The sequence below is a fragment of the Papio anubis genome, chromosome 6 (genome assembly GCF_008728515.1).
Source record: "Papio anubis isolate 15944 chromosome 6, Panubis1.0, whole genome shotgun sequence".
Lineage (NCBI taxonomy): Eukaryota > Metazoa > Chordata > Mammalia > Primates > Cercopithecidae > Papio > Papio anubis.
Genome location: NC_044981.1, coordinates 132745224 through 132766245, shown reverse-complemented (window position 1 = coordinate 132766245; position 21022 = coordinate 132745224). Strand labels below are relative to the sequence as shown.

The following is a 21022-nucleotide window of genomic DNA, read 5'->3' as shown; positions in this document are numbered from 1 at the left end:
ATTGTGACTCTCTTACCTGTTTGTGTGTGTGTGTGTGTGGCCTGTGGAATACAGGTGGATTATGGTGTAGCACCAGGTGATACTTACAAGAACAAAACACAATGAGAGCATTTCTAAGTACTGCAAAAATTTACCGAGTCTTAGGAACACAAATTGTTGAAGTAAAGGACTTTGTATGTTTGTATGCAAGTGTACACATTTACAGAGAGAGACAACAAGGGAGGAAGACTTGGGGTGTCTTAGAAGCCGCTTTTCTTAAAATAATATTGATTGCTGGCTGTTCTACCTCATTAATAGATGGTGGAGAAGCAATCTGTTGTAGCCATTCAGTCTTCTTGTGATAATGAAAGTACCCATAGGCTTCAAAATTAGATGATGAGAAAGACAACGTAGTAAATATTTTTATGCTATAATACTGTATACAGAATCTCTACAAACCTCAGAATGAAAATATGGGTGAAAACAATTTTTACAAATATTAGATACATGTTTTCAGGCAGGGTACATTGTATAACGTTACTACTGTTTCATATGGCAAAGGCATATTCTGAGTATTTCTTAAAACGTGAACATTTACTGCAGGTTATGTATCGTGCTAGCTTTTAGATATCTGCTACTTTCTGTTCCTCCTGTCAGACAGGATTTTGCTACTGTGAATTTTATACATACATGGTTTTTAGGTAGAAAAAGACTAAAAATCTATTTGTGGCATCTGTATGTCTTACTGACATTTTGTTAGTAAGCATGTACTTTGAAGGTACTTTATCAGATACATGTTGCACTGATGTGGACTTGATATTTATATTAAGAACTTTGGCCCAGTAAACTAGTTTTGTCATGTTCTGAGGTGTGCCATATTCTGGTGAAAGTAGATTTTGCCAGATTTTCAGAGGGGGACAAAGCTCTGTAAAGGTTAAACAATGGTTGACAAAGAAAGCTCACCGTTGGAATCAGACTGACCTGGGTTCGAATGCTGGCCATGCTACCGGCTGTGGTTTTGGTTGAGTTACCAAATCTTTCTGCACCTCAGTTTCTTCAATGTAGACTAGAGGGATGATAAAATCCCTCTTTTTCTGAAAAAGAAATTATTGAAATAATATATGTAAATTGCTACTTTGAATCCTTTTCTGAAAGAAGGTAAGATTGAATCAAACTTACAAAAGTGTGTGTTGTGCCTGACACTTAGTATCTGGTGAACAAATGCTATTATCAAATGCTATTATATTTATGGAAACTGTAATAACCAGGATAGTCACAGCTGACAATTTCATACTATAAGATAATTTCACTAAATTTCCTTAAAGTGTACTTGCCAAAGAAAATAATGGAAATGGTTATCTAGAGATTTTACCAGAAAGAACAGTAAAACTTTTTTTTATTAAAGGATCACTTGGATATTACCAAGTTTATCCACCAGGGGGAAGATACTCTATCACTCTACTGTCTATCAAAAAAAAAAGTTACTACCCTTAAACATCACTTCATAGGGAGTCTATATCATTGCTGGTTGTTACCTATTTAGTGAGAGAGAAGTCATACTAAGTCTTAATTCATTTCATGTTTCTATTATTGATTAGATTAATTCTTCCTCAGCCCTTTACATCCTAGGTCCTGTTTTGAGGCACAATCTAAATGGTAGTGAAATCTTATTTTAAAAGAATTACTTTTAATTGATGCATAATAATTGTACACATTAATGGTATACATATGATATTTCGATACGTGCATACCATGTGTAGTGATCCAGTCAAGGTAATTGGGATATCCTTCACTTCAAATACTTATCATTTCATTGTTTTGGGAATATTCAAAATCCACTCTTCTAACTCTTTTGAAACATACAGTAAATTATTTTTAACTATATTCGCCCCCTATGCTATAGAACACTAGAACTTATTTCTCCTATTTAACTGTAGTTTTATACCAGTTAATCAGCCTCTGTCTATTCCCTCCCTCCCGCTACCCTTCCCAGGCTCTAGTAACCACTGTTCTATTTTCTACTTCTATGAGACTTTTTTAGCTCTCACATATGAATGAGAACATGTGATATTTGTCTTTCTGTGCCTACCTACTTAACATAATGTCCTTCAGGCTCATCCACGCTGTCACAAATGACAGAATTTCATTCTTTTTTATAGCTGAATATTCCTGTGTGTATATAAACCACATTTTAAAATCCATTCATCCACTCATGGACACTTAGGTTGATTCCATATCTTGGCTATCGAGAATAGTGCTGCAATAAACATGGGAGTACAGATATCTGCTATACTGATTTCCTTTCCTTTGGATATATACCCTGTAGTGGGATCGCTGGATCATATGGTATTTCTGTCTTTAATTTTTTGAGAATCCTCCATACTGTTTTCTATAATGGCCATACTACTCTGTATTCCCACTAACAATATATATAGGAGCTCCCCTTTCTCTGCATCCTCACCTGCATTTCTTCTTTTACATTTTTGATAATTGCCATTTTAATTGGGGTGAGATGATATCTCCTTGTGGTTTTAATTTGTATTTATCTGATGATTAGTGATTCTGAGCGTTTTTTTAATGTACCTGTTGGCCATTTATATGTCCTCTTTTGAGAAATATCTATGTAGATCATTTCCCCATTTTCAAATCGGATTATTTGCTTTTTTGCTGCTGAGTTGTTTGAGCTTCTTATATAATCTGTATATTAATCCCTTGTCAGATGGATAGTTTGGAAATACCTTTTCCCACTGTGTAGGTTTTATCTTAACTATATTGATTGTTTCCTTTGCTGTGCAGAATCTTTTTAGTTTCATATAATCCCAGTTGTCTATTTTTGCTTTTGTGGCTTGTGCTTTTGAGGTCTGTAAAATCTGATTCTTCAAATTTAGATTGTGTAAGCTTTGAAATGATCAGAAGTAGGCTTAATAATATGTCTAATATTTGATGTTTTCTCTACTTACGGGGGAAAACAGAAGAAAAAATACTGAAGCATCTAGTAAATTCCAGTAGAAATTAGCTGTAATTAAAAGAAACAGAAGTTTTTCCTATTGACTATTTACAAGTGAGTGTATATTATATATGTAAGGGGACTGCACTTCAAAAAAATCTTGAATTTTTGAACAAAATTTTCAAGCATATACAAAACTAGGATGTAGTAGAATAAAAACTATCACGGACCCTTTACACATCTTAACAATTAGCAACACATTGCCAGTCTTATTACCACTTCATCCCCTTATTTACAGCAAATTTCTCACATTACATCATTTCATCTTTTCATTTCAATTTGTACCTCTAAAATACAAGGAACAACTCCTCTTTTAAAAGTACATGCTGTCATTTCTCTTAAAGAAATCTGGTGTTTCTTTAATATCATAAAATACCTAATTTGGCATTCATACTTTCCTTCCTGTCTAATAATCTTTTGTTTAAATCAGGGTCCACAGAATATCTATGAATTGTAATATTGTGATTGGTTGATGTGTTTCTTAAATCCCTTTTCATCTAAATTTCATATTTCCTTGCCCATCTTTTTATGTAGTTTACAGTAGTGGCTTTCAGACATTTTGGTCTCAAGTTCCTTTTCACTTTTAAAAATGGTTGAAAGCTCAAAGAGGTATAGTTTTTATAGTTTTTATGTATATATGTATCTCAATATTTGCTATATTAGAAATAGTTTAAACTATTTAAAAATAACAGTAAAACCAGTGCATGATAGCATATATAAGCATAATTTTAATGAAATATAATCACAGTTTCCAGAATAAAAGAAATATGAGAGAAATGGCATTTTTAAACATTTTTGCAGATCTCTTTAATGTCTAATTTAATAGAAGATAGCTGGATATCTGCTTCTGCATTCTTGTTGCATTGGGTTGTTTTGCTTGAAGTATATGAAGAAAATCTGGTTTTATGCATGTATGAGGTTGGGAAAGGAAGGAATATTTATAATAGCCTTTTCATTTAATAGTGAACGTTCTTAGTTACCACACTAAAACTTGACAGGTGGTGGTAGTTTCTTAAAGATTAGTTGCAGTGTGCAGTTTGAAACCTTACCAATGAACCTGATTAATTATGAATCATAATCTGTTATATTAAAATCTGACGGGACTAGGTGCAGTGGCTCATGCCTGTAATCCCAGCACTTTGGGAGGCCAAGGCAGGCGGATCACTTGAGGTCAGGAGCTTAAGACCAGCCTGGCCAACATGGTGAAACCCTGTCTGTACTAAAAATACAAAAAATTAGCCAGGTGTGGTGGTGGGCACCTGTAATCCCAGCTACTCGGGAGGCTGAGGCAGGAGAATTCCTTGACCCCAGGAGGCAGAGGTTGCAGTGAACCGAGATCATGCTACTGCACTCTCCAGCCTGGGTGACAAGAGCGAAATTGTCTCAAAATAAACAAACAAACAAATAAATAAATAAATAAATAAATAAATCTGTTGGTCCGTCTTGCACTTTAAATGGATCATTTACCTATGCATAATTTTGTACCATCATGCGTTGGTCATTTTGAAAATTTTGCTTAACCGAGTTAGGCAGATCTTCAAGTGTTGACATATTTCATTATGAAATATTTTAAAAACCACATCCATTACTATCACCGCCCATCCACTGCCTTAGAAAAGTCTTTAGCCATCTGGAAGCTGGCAAGCTTATGGTGATGCTTGTAAGTTTTACAAAATTCTGATTTTTCTCTTGAAGGTTCAAATTTACTTGTTAGCTACAAATACTGTTAGTGTTTTCCTTCATTTGACAGGCCCACTTCATTAATTTTTGCCAAAATATTTACCAGACATCCAAACCCGAATAAATATAGCTTGTTAAGTAAAAAAGGCATTCCATTAAAAACTAGGAGCTTGCATCCATGGTACTTTGGCATGTCAAAGTACTTCGCATTTCATCACACAGAATATTAAAAAGATGTATATTCAGATGTCAAGACTTAATAACATTTATTATTTTTACTTCATCAATAATGGTCTTTAGTGAAACTGACATTTATTTACTGTGCATGCATGGCAGGGAAGAATGCAATGGCTGCTACTACAGTTATTGCCATTGCACCAGCAATTTTATCCTGTCTTGGTTTTGCACCATAGGTGCCAATGTCGACCCAGTGAAGAAAACAAAGAGTATGTGAGTATTTCTATGAAAACAGTTGACTTTTTGGACCGTTTGAAAGGGTCTCAGAGACCTTTGAGGTGTGCATGCTTTGAGAAATGCTGCTAAAGAGTTTCTGGTAATCTGGATTTTCTTCCTTATATCTTTGTGGTGTGATTTAACAGGCTTTCTTTCTCTGCTAGCTTCTATAAATAGACTTGATCAGATTAGGTTTGATTTTGTTTTTTCCTGGCAAGGCTACTTCATAGATGGTGTTGGGTTTACATTCCTGGCAGCCATTGATGGTCGTTGCCTAGAACCATTAATTTATTAAAGGTTACAACTTATAATATTCTATCATTCTTTCTTCATTTATTAGCTGGAATTCTTTCTAAGGGGAAACTTTATCTGCCCAACGATGTGGTTACTCTAACATACAGATCACATTGGAAAGGCAGGATAAATCCGTGTTTCCTTTTCCAAATAGTGAGTTGGTTTTCTTGAATCCTGAAAAGGTGATCAATGAGGTGTTCTTGGTTTATTTATTTGCTTTGAATGTCATTATGAACTTGTGGATTTACATTTATCTGATGTGTTTCAGTTCACTGCAGCTAGTAATTAGTAAGGATAGTAAGGATGCTACTTTGTCTTTCTTTGGCCAGAAGGGGCCTATTCAGGTTGGCTCTTGAGTTCTTTGGATATGACTTCGATTGTCTTTGATAGCTTCTTTGCTTTCTTGTTTGACAAGATGTTTAAGTTTTCATCTTGGACATTTCCTGCTATTGAGCAAAAGTCAGCTCCTTCTATGGGGAGAATTGTGAGAAATGGTATTTAGACACCACAGTTGAAGCTAGGCTGCTCATTACTGTTGATTGATGATTGTTTCTAGATTCTTTCAGTGGACAAAACTAGAAAATACACATATTTCTAAAGATAAAACACATCATGAATTCATACTGATACTTCCATTCAAATTTAGGACCCGTCAATCTTTCTTCAGTTGTCTATGATACCAACATAATTACTTGTTTGTTTTTCTCATGTTACATAGACAACAGTCTCAGAACAATATCAATACTACAATCAATGGAAATTTGTTTTCCAGTTTTTTTAGAAAATGAAAATTAGGAATTTTGTCACAGTTTAGGTAGCCAAATTAGTTATCTTAACAGAGCCTTTTTATGGGTGTTTGCTGTACATTTGAGACTGTTTTCCAATTTCCTAGAATAATAAATTGGCAGATTATCCTTTATCCATGTCTACTTTTTTCTAGTGTCTTAAAACAGAAAACAGACTACTTATAGGCAAGGAATTCTATCCATATGGCATTATGACTTTTTGTTTTAAGTGAATATGCCTTGAATCAATGCATTTCTTTTGTTTGTGAATAGAAAATGTTTACCATAACATTTTTTAACTTAGAAATTTTTATTAATATTTTTTCTCTATACTTTTCCAAGGATTGTACTAGGAAAAAAGTGTTAATATTTTTGAAGTAGTTGTTTTTAGATCTAGGAATATGGGATATTGTGATGAAGAAAATTATGTAATTAAGGGGAACTGAACTAATGAGTACTAAATTAAAAACAGATTTCCGTGTGGAATATTTAGTGATATGCCTTCTTTTCCCCTTTCAGGTTAAAAAATAAATCATGACTGAATCTGCCTCTAGCACAAGTGGTCAAGAGTTTGATGTATTCAGTGTTATGGACTGGAAAGATGGAGTGGGCACGTTACCAGGAAGTGACTTAAAGGTAAGCTCTCTCTATTACATACAATTGTGTGTGTGTGCATCTGTGTGTGTGCTTACTTAAAATTGGATACATATGTGAAATAAAAATTAAAAGCATTAATCATAGTGTGGGTTTTAGATGATGCTTAGACCTCCACAATAAATGTGCAAGACAATTTGAAATGCTGATGGAATGGCAGAGCCTTTGTCACTTGGATTAGGGGAGTAAGGACTGTTTCTGCAGTATGTGCTTATTTTGCACAAATTGATTTATAGTTTCAAGAAGGATCATCTCAGTGTTGACTCTTATCGTGGCAGCCTATAAATATAGAAATAACTGACTTAGAAGACCTATCTTTTTTTGATTTTGTAGTAATGGGCTTTGTAACTTTGAATGAATAGCCACAATCTCTGTGTCCTAGAGTTCTCATTTGAAAACTGGATAACGTTAAAGTATTGAATAAATAGGATTTTTCACCTCTCTTAAATTATACTGTAAATATGGATTTTTATATAGTGACCTGTTCAAAATCAGGTTCTTCCTGTAAATCCGTCTGCCTTAGTGTAGATGAGAACTCTTTGGAGAGCAATACTTCCATCTGCTGCTTTTGTATAACCTTGCCCTGCCTCCTTTTCCCAGTAACCCCAGGCCTGTTCCAGGACCACTTCTGTTGTCCCATGAAACATGGTTGTGCAAGCACCCATCTGGGAAACCAACTACCCCCATCTCTCATTTCTAATTTACTTTTGCTCTGATCCTATCTCTGGAACCTTGAACCTGTCTGGGGCCCTTTAGACTTTGTGTTTGTACTTGATCGTTCAGGTATTTGAACTTCCCATCTCCCCAACAGGCCATTGCTTGGTTTGCCTCTCAAATGTTTGGTATTCTAGGCTATCTTGGATAGAAATTCCTGCTCCCTAATTTAGGCCTCTTGGAATCTAATCCCTTTTAGTGGCTGCTTGACAACTATCCTAGCCAAGCCTGCCCTAGCTCATCCTCAGTGGTGAGATTTGGACAATCTGCCTGTCATTGGAAAAATACTTAGATTTTAGTTGGGTTTGATTTAATTAAGTGTAATGTGCCAACATCTCTGAGTTTAGTGTAACAAAAATGTTGCACTGAGGTTTAGTAGAATCTGGAGAGGAGATTGGGTTTTCAATTTTATTTCTGTATAACCTTGAAAAAGCCAGTTAATCTCTTTGGGTCAAGTTTCCTCTGCAGTAAATTAGGAATTAAACAAATGCTAAGGATTTTACCTGCGCTAACATTCTCCAAATATTCATCTGGATAAGCATATGACAGAGAAAGCTTGCTGAACATTTTTGAGAAAGAAAAACTGTTTCTCAAACTGGTCATGTCAACTACATAATAGCTACCCAAGCTTTTTCAAATTATTTCAATTGCCTAAGTTTTGGAAGCCTTATCTGTAAAACTGAGGATATTAGAATCTATGTGATAAGGTGGTTTTGAGAATTGAACAAAATAATGGCTACAGAACACTTAACAAATTGTATTTTTTCTGGCTTTATGACTTACTATGTAAAGTGCCATTTTTAATTGCTTTACTCCTTTATTTCCCTTGTGTGTTTTTATCCCTTTTCTTCTCAATGACTTTTTTTAAAAAAACTGTCACGTGGATGATGAAATTTGTAAGTTTTGTTCAGTTAGCTTTTAATAATAGAGAGAAGTTTCTATCCCTAAGAAATCTGGATTGCTTTAAGGTTTTCTAAGCAATGAGTTTGAGAAATTAACCTATTACTTGTATTAAGGTAATCAGGTAATTAAGCCATTTAACAGGTATTATCATCTGGGTTATTTGATAATAACTTTCAGACCCATCTTATTATCTGGGTAATTGCCATGTATCTAATTCATGTATTGTAGACAGTTTGATGCCTCACTTTAAAAATAATTTAAATGTCTTTTTTTTTTTTTACCTTATGACCCTTTTTATCTGAGATTCAGAGATGACCCAATTGATTATATTACTGAAGATTTCTAATTCACTTGCTTCCTACTTAAAATCCAAGTTACTTAAGAAATCTGATTAAGAAATTGATTTTTCACAAAATTAGAATATTGGAAAGAACTTTCAATGAGTCATGAAATGTTCTCTCTCACATCATTCTTTGCCTATTTTATCCTACCCAGGCTTCTGTGTTTCAGTGGGTAATATAGTCAGCAAATCTATAGAAGTCCATTTCTTATCATGGGAACAGGTTTTTATATGCCTCAATTTTTGCTGTTTCAAAATAACTTTTCCTGTAAAAGCCCTATGATTGTTATCCAGTCAAGTTACGCCCTTCTTTTTAACATTTTTTAACAGTTGCCGGAATCTTTTTGGTGAAGTTCAAGCCCCTTAAGTTTACCACAAGAGTTTTTTGGTGGTCTGGCCTCTGTTTTCCCCTCTGGCCATGTCTCATTTCACTCCCACTGCCACTCTTGTTTTCTACGCAGCCCAAACCACTAGTTGAAGCCTTCACATGCTGGGCCCTTTTTACTGTTCCCTGTTGCTGGAATCCTTTCTCCACACTGGGCGATCGAACGCTTATATAAACAGAGCACAGACGTCTTCTCTGGGTGCAGTAGGGGAAAGAATAGAGAACGTACTCTCTGCTGAACACTACCTGCATCTTTTTATTTAATTCTTTTATTTTACCTTTTTAAAGGTAGTTCTGTCTCTCTTGTCAGTTTACAGATGGGGAAATGGAGGCCTGGGATGGCTAATTCACTTGCTTAGGTCAGTTACTGGTAGGGTTCTTAAAACCAGACTTTTCTGATATTTAAAGTGGATTATCTTACCACTGCTATACTGCTGTCTAAAGAGAGGAAACACTTCCATATCAAAAGAGATGCAAGGAAAATATTACAGGAATTTAGAGGAGGTAAAAATTTATTTCAGCTGGAGGGATTGGGAAGGCTTTGAAAAGCAGATGTCATTTGAGCTTCAGGTGCCTGGAAATATGTAGGAGTCTCCATGAATACCTTAGGGAGGAAGGGAAGGAGAAGGGCTTCCGGAAGAGGGAGTAGCTTAAGAAGGTACAGAGTGTTAAGGGAGAAACAGCAAGTGTCCACTGACATTCTTGAAAATATTATAGTCATTAAAACACTTTTGCCTAAGCAAGCTTTGGAAACTTTACCAATGCCTAGTTTGTCCTTTTAAAATGCAAATTAGTATTTGTAGATTAGTGTCTCAGGGCCAGCTGTAAGAACAGGGAGGTGATTAAGTGGCAGTGCAGGGGTACATGGTAGGGCTTCCCATACCTGAGCAGTTTCCGTACCTGAACTTCTAATGATGTCTGAAATTTATCCACAGACAATTGTTCCTCTGGGTCATAATGTCTTTCAGGGTCTCTCGGTAAAACGCAGATACACTTCTGAGAGGACAGCATCTTATCTAGTAAGAATAATTGCCAGTTAGCCAAGAGCAAGACCCTGCCTGCAGGAGCAGGCAGAAACCCAACAGTAAAATTCACCGCACTCTTAATACACGGTTTTTGCCTTGCTTTGGTTAACGTTGAAAACAATTTAGTTATCAAACATCTTTGCCCTTAAAACACACTGGTAAGTCTTTTCACATCTCAACATTGAAGGTAATAAAATGAAAACAATAACCTGAGCAGCATCTTCTAATGATTTATTATTAAATCAGGCAAATATAGGCAAAAGATCCTTTGACTCTACAATCAAAAATAAAAAATAGCGTTGAATCAATTAAAGGTAGTTCAAGCCAAACAAAACATGTGCAGTCCCTTATATATTTCAGGCATAATTGTTTTCTGATTGACCTGGATATATCTACATGCAGAAAAAGTCAGCAGATGTGTTTTATTTGCTTAATATTAAATCCCTTTTGTAAAGTTTATAATTTTGACTTTCTTGGTTGTAGAATGGAGCCACTTGGCAAGTTTTTATGCATATTTTAGCTCTCTAGGTTAAAAGAACTAATGATTTTAAAGAAATATAAACAAATGTGAAGTTTCCATCATTCCAAAACCATTTGTGAAAGCATCACCAATTTCAGAACCTGGGTGTTTTATTGGAAAACATAGTGTTAGGAAATGTATGAGTCTTTCTGGAATTCTGTCTGTAGGACTTCAGTAATGTTAGCAGGACCTATCAACCTTTGTGGTCTAACATTTTCTATGATAACAATGTTGTGGAAGACACAGTAAGCCCAAATTGAGAAGTCACAGAAAAATTTGATCCCTATATGTTTTTGTATATGAGAGGATATTTTGAAAATGTTTTGAGGTATTTAATTTTTGAGATAAGCAACTTTGGTAAGAGCAGATATTCTTCATTTTTTTTCAGGCTTATAACATGCCTTGAAAACTATGAATCGTATCCCCAGAAAGCTGTATATGCACATATCATAATTTTGCATCTATTTTATGGGATTAATCAACCCTCAGAGTCCATTTGTGGATCTTTGGCTTAGAAGAGTGAACTGTGCCCCGAAGTGACATTGCATCTTTACTTTGTACTTAGACTGTAGGTCAGTTACTGGCAATAAATTTTAGGAGAAAGAAAAACTGACTGGGATTGAATGTTGCATTGTGGGAATCTTTCCTTTTAACTTTGAAAGTGTTTGAACCTGAAGCTTCCAGATGTCAGAGGTCTGAGTTCTGACTTGGAGATTTCACTCAGTGGTGTTTTCTTTCTCGGTCTTTGAAATGGAGAGTGGTTTGCTGTTTTACAGCAATTTGAAAACTTAAGCCATGGGAGACTTTCTGTTTAATGTAAATGTTTGATGCTATTTCTTACATTTTGTATTTGTCAAATAAGCATAAATTAACATCGGTGACATAAGGTAAAAGCAAAATTACCTGAAGTGCATTGTCAAGCTTGTGCCTATTGTTTTTGAATTTTAATTCAAATTGATTTTTATCACATTCTTTAATATCATTAATTAATAATTATCATGGTAGCTTGTTCTTTCTGCTCTTGCCCAGCAGATGGTACTGTCAGCCTTATTTTGAAATATTCTGTCTTCAGAGTAATCATTAAAAACATTTTTTTAAAGATTTCTTTTTCCAAAAGTGAAGTTATTTTTAGCTCTTTTCCTTCTAAATAAAGTTTTGCCTCTTCCTACGTTGACATTTTGGTATATGCACTTGGTATAGTACTCACATTTTACCTGGGAACTTGTATCTGGAATACGTAGTAGGTAGAAGACATTCTCACATTCCTTAACCATTTCCACACATTTAGTCTAGAAACCATTTCATAGTTGTGGACTATGCAGAGAACATTGTTTAAGGTGCTGTTTTCACCTGATAGAAAGAATAATTATTGATACTTTTTGCCTAAGAGTTTTCCAACTTGCAGTCAGAATGTAGTTTAGTTAAATAAATCATTATATTGGCATGTTGTCCAGATCGATTTTTTTCGGATTGGCAAATGGAGGGCCTTGCTTAAGCACTACATATTTGCATGCTCATAATTTCTCTGAAAGATCTGAAACATCTTACTTACTATCCTTTTGAATTCTGAGCTTTCTAGTTTTTCATCACCTGCTAAAATTAGTGGGTCCTTAATGTTATCCTGTTTTATGGAAAAACAGAAGGAATACAGAAAACTGCTTGAAACTCATGAATGTGTGAGTAAACCTCGCTGTTTCAGAGAGAACAGGGTCTCCACACGTAGGTAATGGCTAAGCCTTCAATGCGTACACACAGTACAAACAGGTCGTTGTAGAAACCTATTTTGTTTGAAGCTTGCTCTCAGGTGAAAGGAAATTTTCAGTATTTGGAATGGGAATGTCCGTGAAATCAAGATGCTCTTGCTTTTTAGTGATAAAATCGGCGTGTAGCTGGTAGACTACTTGTTCAGCTCCCAGAGAAATTTCCAGTTATTTTAGAGGACTATAAATGAAGATAATGCAGAATTCTAAAGAGCAGTGGAAGAAAGAGGAAGTGTGGCATTGGGGTCAGGTGGCTCATGCTTCAGCCTTCTGTGCTCACGTCTTGGATTATAAGGAAAAGGATGTCCAGGCCATTATTTCTGGCATAGGGATATTCCTTCTCTCCGAACTGGGTGAGCTTGGGCAAGACAAATTGATTCCTGGGAAAAGAGTCATTTTCCTTTTACTAAATGTGATTTTTAAATAAGAAAAAATATGACGTAAGAATTAGTTAACACACACACACACACACACACACACACACACACACACACACAAAGTGTGTTCGAAATGATAGCCCATCAAGTAAACTGCCAACTCTATAGGACAGGGCAGAGCAGGGTTGTTGATATCCTTCAGCAGACCTTGCTACTTTGTTCTGTTCTCCTTCCTTGAATTCCAAAACTAGTAAAATGCAAAGGTCTTAGTATTGTTGGGAGGCTTATCAGGATATAATTGTCTAAATTAACTTTTAACATGTAATTAATTTGCTTGAAGACTATATGTGTCAGCCATTAAATAATTAATGACTTTCCTGAGCACTTTTGTAAATTTTGCCTTTCTGCTCTGTTGTCGCTAGTTTCGGGTAAATGAGTTTGGAGCCTTGGAAGTTATTACAGATGAGAATGAGATGGAAAATGTTAAAAAAGCAACTGCTACCACCACTTGGATGGTACCAACTGCTCAAGAAGGTAAGGATGGGTCATCTGCATTTTATTTCTTGCTTTTGAAAGATTCGAAATAAGAATATCAAAAATTTTATAATAGGCTGGAATTTTGAAGGCCCCGGGTAATTTTTATCCCTCATGTTGTTAGGTAAATTTCTATAATGAAACTGATAGGAGCCAGCTTTTATATTTTAAAATAACTATAAACTGTCTTCTTTCCTAATGCCAGATCTGTAGTAGCACAAGGTTAGTTGGAAATTAAGTAAATCCATGTTGTAGCCTACACAGGTGATTTAGCCAAAAGCCTGCCACTTTTTTTCTCATCTACTCCGATGGTTGTAACTAACACCTATATGCTGATGACTCCTAAATCTACATCTCCAGCCCCGACCTCTCCCCCGAGCTCCAGGCCCGTATTTCCACCTGCCTACTGGACATCTCCACCTGGATGTCCCACAGGTACCTCAAACTCCACGTCTGAAATGCAATTCATTTTCTATTTCTTTCTCCCCTCCCCACAAACCTGCTCTTTCTTCCCTAACCCATATTTCAGTTGACAATAGCACCATCCACCCAGTGGACAAGAAAGAAATATAGGAGTCATCCTGAATTTGTTCTTCCCATCCCCATATCCTGTTACTTATACCTCTTGATTTTTATTTCCTAATATGTCTCAGATCTGGCCTTTTCTACCTATCATCTTTGCCACAGCCTTAATGTAGGCTCTTCTCAACTCTCATCTGAGCTATTGCAGATGTCAGTCTGCTTCTAATTTTATCCCCTTCCAATTGGTCCTGCACCTTGAAGCCAGAGGAATTTACATAGATTGCTTATCTGACACTTCACTGATTTCTCATTGCCTTTTTAGCAGAACATACAAAGATCTGGGTGCTGTGTGCACCTCCCTGCTCGCTTTGTCTCCTCAGTCTCCATTTTCTTCTTTGTATGTTGTGTCCTGGCAGTGCCAGCAGCACAGAATTATGTGTAATTTTCCCAACACATCATGTGGTTTCATGCTTTCTTGCCTTTACTCATGCTGCTTTTTCTGGCTCAAATGCCATTTCTCTCTTTGTCCAGTTGGTAAATTCCTCTTTGGCCTTCAAAACCCTGTTGAGGCTTTCTATCAGAAAATCCTTCTCTGACCTTACCCCAGGCTGAATGAATCACTTCTTCTGTACTACTTCTGGACGTTGTTTATGCCTCTAGTATTGCATGTATCACATTTTATTATAAATACTGGTTTTCTTGCCTCTCTTCTAGACTGTGAGCTCTCTTGGGCAAGGTCTCTACTATCATTATTAATGTCTAGAATAAATTGGTGCCTAATAACTGTTGGCTGAATGAATGATTAGCCTAACAATTCAGGCAAAAGGAGATGTGAGTTTCTGCACAATTTGGATAGCTATGATTCAGGAAATGTACTACATTGAAAGCGTAATAGATGAGATGTTGATTTAGCCAATTAAGTGAAACAAAATCATTCATCAACAGATTATAAATGTGAAATAAAAGATGATCCTTTGAAATTTTCTGAAAGATACAAATATAGAAGAGGATTTTATAGATCGATACATGCATCTTCTGAATTTAGTGACTAATGAAATTTTCTTCATTTTACTTTGAACTCTGTAGAAAAGCCTTGGGCAAGCTTTTGTTTATCCTTTCTGCAGAATATTTTTTCATTATTTGAATGACTTGAGTGATTTTTACAGAGCCCATACCCCGCAAAAACACTATCATTTGATCATTCATTCATTCAACAAACACTATTCTTTATTGTGTTGCTAACAAAATTATTAGAAGAAAAAGTTTAATTGTATTTTAGAATGTCTTCTGTCATGCTTTTAATTTGCATTTCTTCTTTTCATCTTCTAGTCTTTTCAGAGAAGACTGGGGTGCCTTTCAGGTTGAAGGATCCAGTGAAAGTAGAAGGGCTTCAGTTCTGTGAGAACTGTTGTCAGTATGGCAACGTAGATGAGTGTCTTTCTGGAGGAAACTATTGCAGCCAGAATTGTGCTCGGCACATCAAAGATAAGTAGGTTTTTTCCCCATTCCATCTATAAAATGAATTTTAGAGTCCAAAGTCATGGTGCCTGAGAATATAGAAGTTTGATGCTCTCTGACATTGGTCACCTATTGATACCTTTTTCCCAGAGACTTTTCCTTTAGGGCCACATGGGCCCTGACCCCTATATGGGACCTGGTGATGTCTGTCGTGCCTAGTCTGAGTTGTATTACTAACATTCTGCCTGCAAAACAGCCTCTGCCCCTGCCTTCAGTCTTCCATTTCCATTCATTTGATTGTTCTTCAGCTAAGAGTATTTAGTTTTTTCTGGGCTACATACACGTTTTGATGACACATTTATAGAACCATAGTTTTGTTTATATTTTGGGAATTCTTAGGTAACTCGGCTAAAACTCCACATATGGCATAAAGCTTCCACTGATTTGTAATCACCTGTGTGGAAATGGCGATAGGGAAGAGTGTAGTGAGTTGTGTCACTGATGATCTGAAGGGGTGGACTGAGGATTATGAGACAGCGGCATCAGCTGTGACTGGCAGTGGTGTGTGACCTTCCCACTTGGGGACTGTCTGACAAAGTTCAGCTTACTGCCAAGCAGGTGTTTTTCTTGCATATCATTGTATACTACAAAGAAACGACTGGACATTTATATTTCAGTGGCGTTTCCCATGTATTTTAATCAGCACAGGCTTGGGAACTGTCTTGTTTTTCTTTTTTTTGAGACGGAGTCTTACCTTGTCGCCAGGCTGGAGTGCAGTGGCGTGATCTTGGCTCACTGCAACCTCCACATTCCCAGGATCAAGCGATTCCCCTGCCTCAGCCTCCTGAATGGCTGGGACTACAGGCACACGCCACCACACCCAGCTAGTTTTTTGTATTTTAGTAGAGATGGGGTTTCATCATGTTAGCCGGGATGGTCTTGATCTCCTGACCTCATGACCCGCCCGCCTCGGCCTCCCAAAGTGCTGGGATTACAGGCATGAGCCACTGCGCCTGGCCGGATTTTTCATTCTTAATAACTGCTAGATCCTTGTTTGACCCTGAAAACAAGTATCTCTAAATAATTATTTTATTAGTATAGATGGTAGATGTGACAGACAAATAACTTGTTAGAACCTATTTCATACATATCGCTGGCCCCCTTTTGAAATTAATATACAGGGTTATTTTCATTTTCTGCCCTGACAGATGTCATATGTAATAGTGGTTTTCAGTGTTCCTGATATATGATAGTCTCATGCCTACAGATTTCTCCTGATAGTTAAAGATTTTTCCTTTGGAGGGTGATTTTTTTTTTTTTAAATGATTGTTGCATTGATGATCAACAAGTAGATGTTTGATAGGTATTGTCTCTTGTCACTATTTTGGGTTTATAAACACAACAGAGATCAGAAGGAAGAAAGGGACATAGAAGAAGACAACGAGGAAGAAGATCCTAAGTGTAGTCGGAAGAAAAAACCAAAATTATCTCTGAAAGTGGACCCCAAGGAGGATGGAGAAGAGAGAGATGATGAAATGGTGAGTGCCTCTGCCTGACACCAGGAGCGCAGGGATGCGTCTTTAGTGGGTAGCATCACAGTCACAAGCACTGCTCTGGAGCCCACTGAGTTCACATGTGGGTTCCAGGACTATCTGTGTTACTGTCAACAAGTTACGTGGCCTCTCTGCGCCTTGCTGTCTTGATCTCAAAATGGGAATCATAAACATAGTATCCTTCTCTCAGGGTGAAAAAGTGGGATGTCTTGAAATTTAGTGCTAGGGTGAAAGGGAACGTTTAAACACATTCAATCTTGTAGATGAATCTTAAATTCCTCTTGACAACAAAATGCCAATCCAATTTCATTAAATTGCAGACAGATCTCATAAAACTATCTGAGTGGTTAAAAAATGGCACATAAATATGAGGTATATTTGGGGAAAAGCCATTCAAAATGTGTGAATTAAAACATAAATATCATATTCCTAAAGCATCTATTAATGGTCCTATAGGAAAAGGGAACTTTGAGATCTGGAAGCGTTTCCCTTAAGATCAGTACTGTACAACTGTTACTTGCCAGTCACTGTGCTGGGAGCTGAGAATACAGGGGATGCATAAGACAGATAGATGACAGAGTCTCTCCTGGCAGAGACACTGCATTCTTGTTTAGGGGGTATTTAATCTACAAACAAAGTGAACAGGAGAAATGTCACCTAGTGATAAGTGCTACGTTGAGAATTAAAATAGGGCATTAGGATAGGCTCACTGCTCTAGGTCCGGTTATAAGGGAGCCCTCCCAAAGACAATGACATGAACAGCATGATCTCATTAATGAAGAGGAGCCAGCTATGTGAAGTTAAGGGTGAGGCGTCTTGTGGGTAGTAGAACTTCCAGAGGAAAGTCCTCAAGGTAAGAACTTGCGCAGCATGTTCTGTTCGAGGAAATAAAAGAAAGTCTGGTCACTGTAGTTTAGGAGAGGTTGGAGTAAGATGAAGTTGAAGAGGTACGTGTCGCCCAGGGCATGTAGAGTTTTATGGTAAACAAGAGTCATGGGTGTTCACTGTATTCTGAGTTTCAGGGGAAGCCTCTGGAAAGTTAAGACAAGGGAATGCTTTGATATGATGTATGTTTTAAATGACCACTGTAGCCCTGAGTGGAATCAGGGAAACCAGTTAGGAGTTTATTGCACCAGACCTGTAAGAAGGCTAAAGAAGATGGAAGTCTGTGGATTTGGGAATCAGTAGAGGTAGGGTTGTCAGAGTGTGTGAGGAAAAGAGAAAAATCAGGGATAACGCTTAGTATTTTGGCTTTAACAATTGACTGGATAATCATGTCTCTTACTGAGAATGGGAAGATGAGGGTGGAGTGCAGAACAAAGAGTCCTTTGGCCCTGATGGGTTTGAGATGCTGATTAACTATCCAGATGAAGAGCCCAAGTAGGCATTTGTGTACAGCCCCATGGAGTCAGGAAGAGGAAGCTGGGGATGTGGATTGGGAGTATCTGGCCTATAAAACGACCTTGAAAACCCAGGGAAAGGGACTAGAAAGGGTAGAGAAGGGAACTGGATTGGAGGAGACATCAGCAGAGGAGACAAAGAGGTGCCGGTGAGGCGTGAGGAAAATCAGAGCGGAGTGGTCACGCAGCTGAGGGCGGAAGTGTTTCAAGGAGCGGGGAGCGGTGTCCATGCCCTTCCAGTGGGTAATACATGGATACGGTCTTAGTTGATAATAACCTCAGGCCAAAAGCAACACAATTTTCAAATGAACTCTATTCTTACTTTCCTTAAAAGTTATAAGGTAAAATTGAAGAAAAGAACAACAGAAAAAGTGCTTTCTGACAGCTAACTATTCACTGGTGCCAATTTCTTGAACTGTAAAGTCATAATTTTCCTTTCTTTTTGTAGGAGAACAAACAAGATGTAAGAATCCTGAGGGGTTCGCAGAGAGCGCGGAGGAAAAGACGAGGGGATTCGGCTGTATTAAAGCAGGGTGAGCTGATGAAAATAAAGTCTTACTTGTAACTTTATGGAATTGAAAATGGTTCACACAGGTGGAAATTTTAGTCATGGCAGTTAAAGTATTACTTCAGGATTTTCTTTGATTTAGTTTTGTCAATAAAGATTTGAGATTTTGAGGATAAGGAAAAAAATGAAAATTCATAACTTTCAAGTGGTTTCAGGGTAAGCATGAGAACTGTCTTCCTTCCTTCCTTCCTTCCTTCCTCCCTCCCTCCCTCCCTTTCTTGCTCTCTCCCCCGCTCCCTCTTCCTCCCTCCCTTTCTCTCTCTTCCCTCCCTCCCTCCCCCCTCCCTCCCTACCTCCCTTTCTCCTTCTCTCCGTCTCTCCCTCCTTCCCTCTCTCTCCTTCCCTCCCTCCCTCTCTCTCCTTCCCTACTTCTCTCTCCCTCCCCCACTCCCTCCCTCCTTCTCTCCCTCCTCCCTCCTTTTCTCACTCCCTCCCTCTCTTTCTCCCTCCCTCCTTCTCTCCCTCCCCCCCCCTCCCTCTCTCCCTCTCTCTCTCTGTCCCCCTCATCAAGTAGGTGTTTCTTGCCTCTGCGTCTTTACTAAAACCTCTGTTCTTGTTCATTTCCCACAGTTTTAGGTTTTTAATGGTTCCTCTCAAAATATGAGCTCCTGGCATGGAACCTGTTTTTTTCCTTCTCTTCTCTTCTCTTCTCTTCTGCTCTCTTCTGCTCTCTTCTCCTCTCTTCTCCCCTCCCCTCCCCTCCCTTCCCTTCCCTTCCCCTCCCCTCTGTTTTTGAGATGGATTCTCACTCTGTCACCCAGGCTGAAGTATGGCGGCGCAATCTTGGCTCACAACAGCCTCCACCTCCTGTGTTCACGTGATTCCCCTTCCAGAGCCTCCCAAGTAGCTGGGATTACAGTTGTACACCACCGCGCCCGGCTAATTTTTGTATTTTTAGTAGAGATGGGGTTTCATCATATTGTCCAGGCTGGTCTCGAACTCCTGACCTCAAGCCATCTGCCCGGGTCCGCCTCCCAAAGTGCTGGGATTACAGGCGCGAGCCACCTTCCCTGGCCCTTTTTTTTTGTTTGTTCCATTGTTCCTCATGCGGCATTTTATTTCCAGGAGGAAGCCGGCCCTGAAGCCCTTCCCTTTAGTATTTGTCTCGATGTACTTTTCTGCTTATTCTGTGTGGACCTTGGGTCACTTCCATAGAGGCCCTGGGGGGTGTCCCCCGCTAGGCTCTATCCCATTGCCTGCCTCAGCTCACAGCCTGCACAGTCATACTGTCCCGACAAACCGGGGCCATGGACCAGGCGCTCCTCCTCAGTGCTGGGGTGCATTCTAGCCTTGTTCTGTTAATTCCTTAAAAAATCGGAAATAGCCTCACCTGCCCCAGGCACACAGCTTAACTTTTGTGTCTTTTCAGAGCTGACCTTCTGTTTTACGTCACTGAGATGAAGGGTGTAAATTCCTCAGTTCCTCTGCGCTCTGTCTCGAAATGTCTGTTTCTTTGACCATCCTTTCTCTTGCCCTTCTTTTTTACCCCGGATGAACTTCCAGGCCCCTGGCTCTTCTGGGACCTTGTTCCTTCAGTCACATTTTTTCCATAAGTTTTCCGATTTTTTTCTTCTCTTTGTGTACTCTACCTTAGCCTGTTCCAGTCTCATCCCCAAAGTACCTTTCTCTCAACTTTGCTCCCCATCAGGCTATTATATTTTTCCTTCATTTCCAGTCTTTTTCTAATTAATCCAAAATACATAAAACGAATATTAAGTGCCTCCATTATTTTTATCACTTATGCATTCTTTTTGCACCTAAAAATCTGCCTCTCACTATATTGATTGTTTTCCTTCCTTTTCAAGATTAGCAGCCACTCAATGCACTGACCTTTCCACAGTCCTCAACTTCTTGATCTCTTAGGGAAAATTTTTTGAGCATCCTGCTTCTAGAAGCTCCCCCTTCCTGTAGCTTCTGTGGTAGTGTTTTGTCTTGACTTCCTGCTGTCTTCTTCCTTTATTCTAAGTTTTTCCACTTCCATCTCCTACCCTCCTCACTGAGGGTGCAAACCACAGTTCGGTTTTTATCTTGGTTCTTGGGAAGAGGAGCCAGGAAGAGAGACTGAGAGATACCAGCCCTGGAAGGCAGAGAAGAGCCAGGCAGAGTATCAT

General features: G+C 38.0%; 1 protein-coding gene across 7 annotated transcripts in view; it reads left to right on the top strand.

Moving 5' to 3' along the window:
• Positions 1-21022, top strand: part of L3MBTL3 (L3MBTL histone methyl-lysine binding protein 3) — a 122680-nt gene that overhangs the window by 17459 nt on the left and 84199 nt on the right. For 5 of the 7 annotated variants that reach the window (XM_003898196.5, XM_021937896.2, XM_031667449.1 and 2 more), the window contains 6 exons: positions 6718-6834; positions 13299-13410; positions 13771-13845; positions 15262-15421; positions 16796-16928; positions 18792-18876. In XM_003898196.5, coding sequence (XP_003898245.1) covers positions 6733-6834; positions 13299-13410; positions 13771-13845; positions 15262-15421; positions 16796-16928; positions 18792-18876 — 667 coding nt within the window. In that variant the 5' untranslated portion in view covers positions 6718-6732. The remainder of the gene's footprint in view (positions 1-6717; positions 6835-13298; positions 13411-13770; positions 13846-15261; positions 15422-16795; positions 16929-18791; positions 18877-21022) is intronic. The other 2 variants (XM_003898195.5, XM_031667452.1) reach the window with 1 other exon arrangement.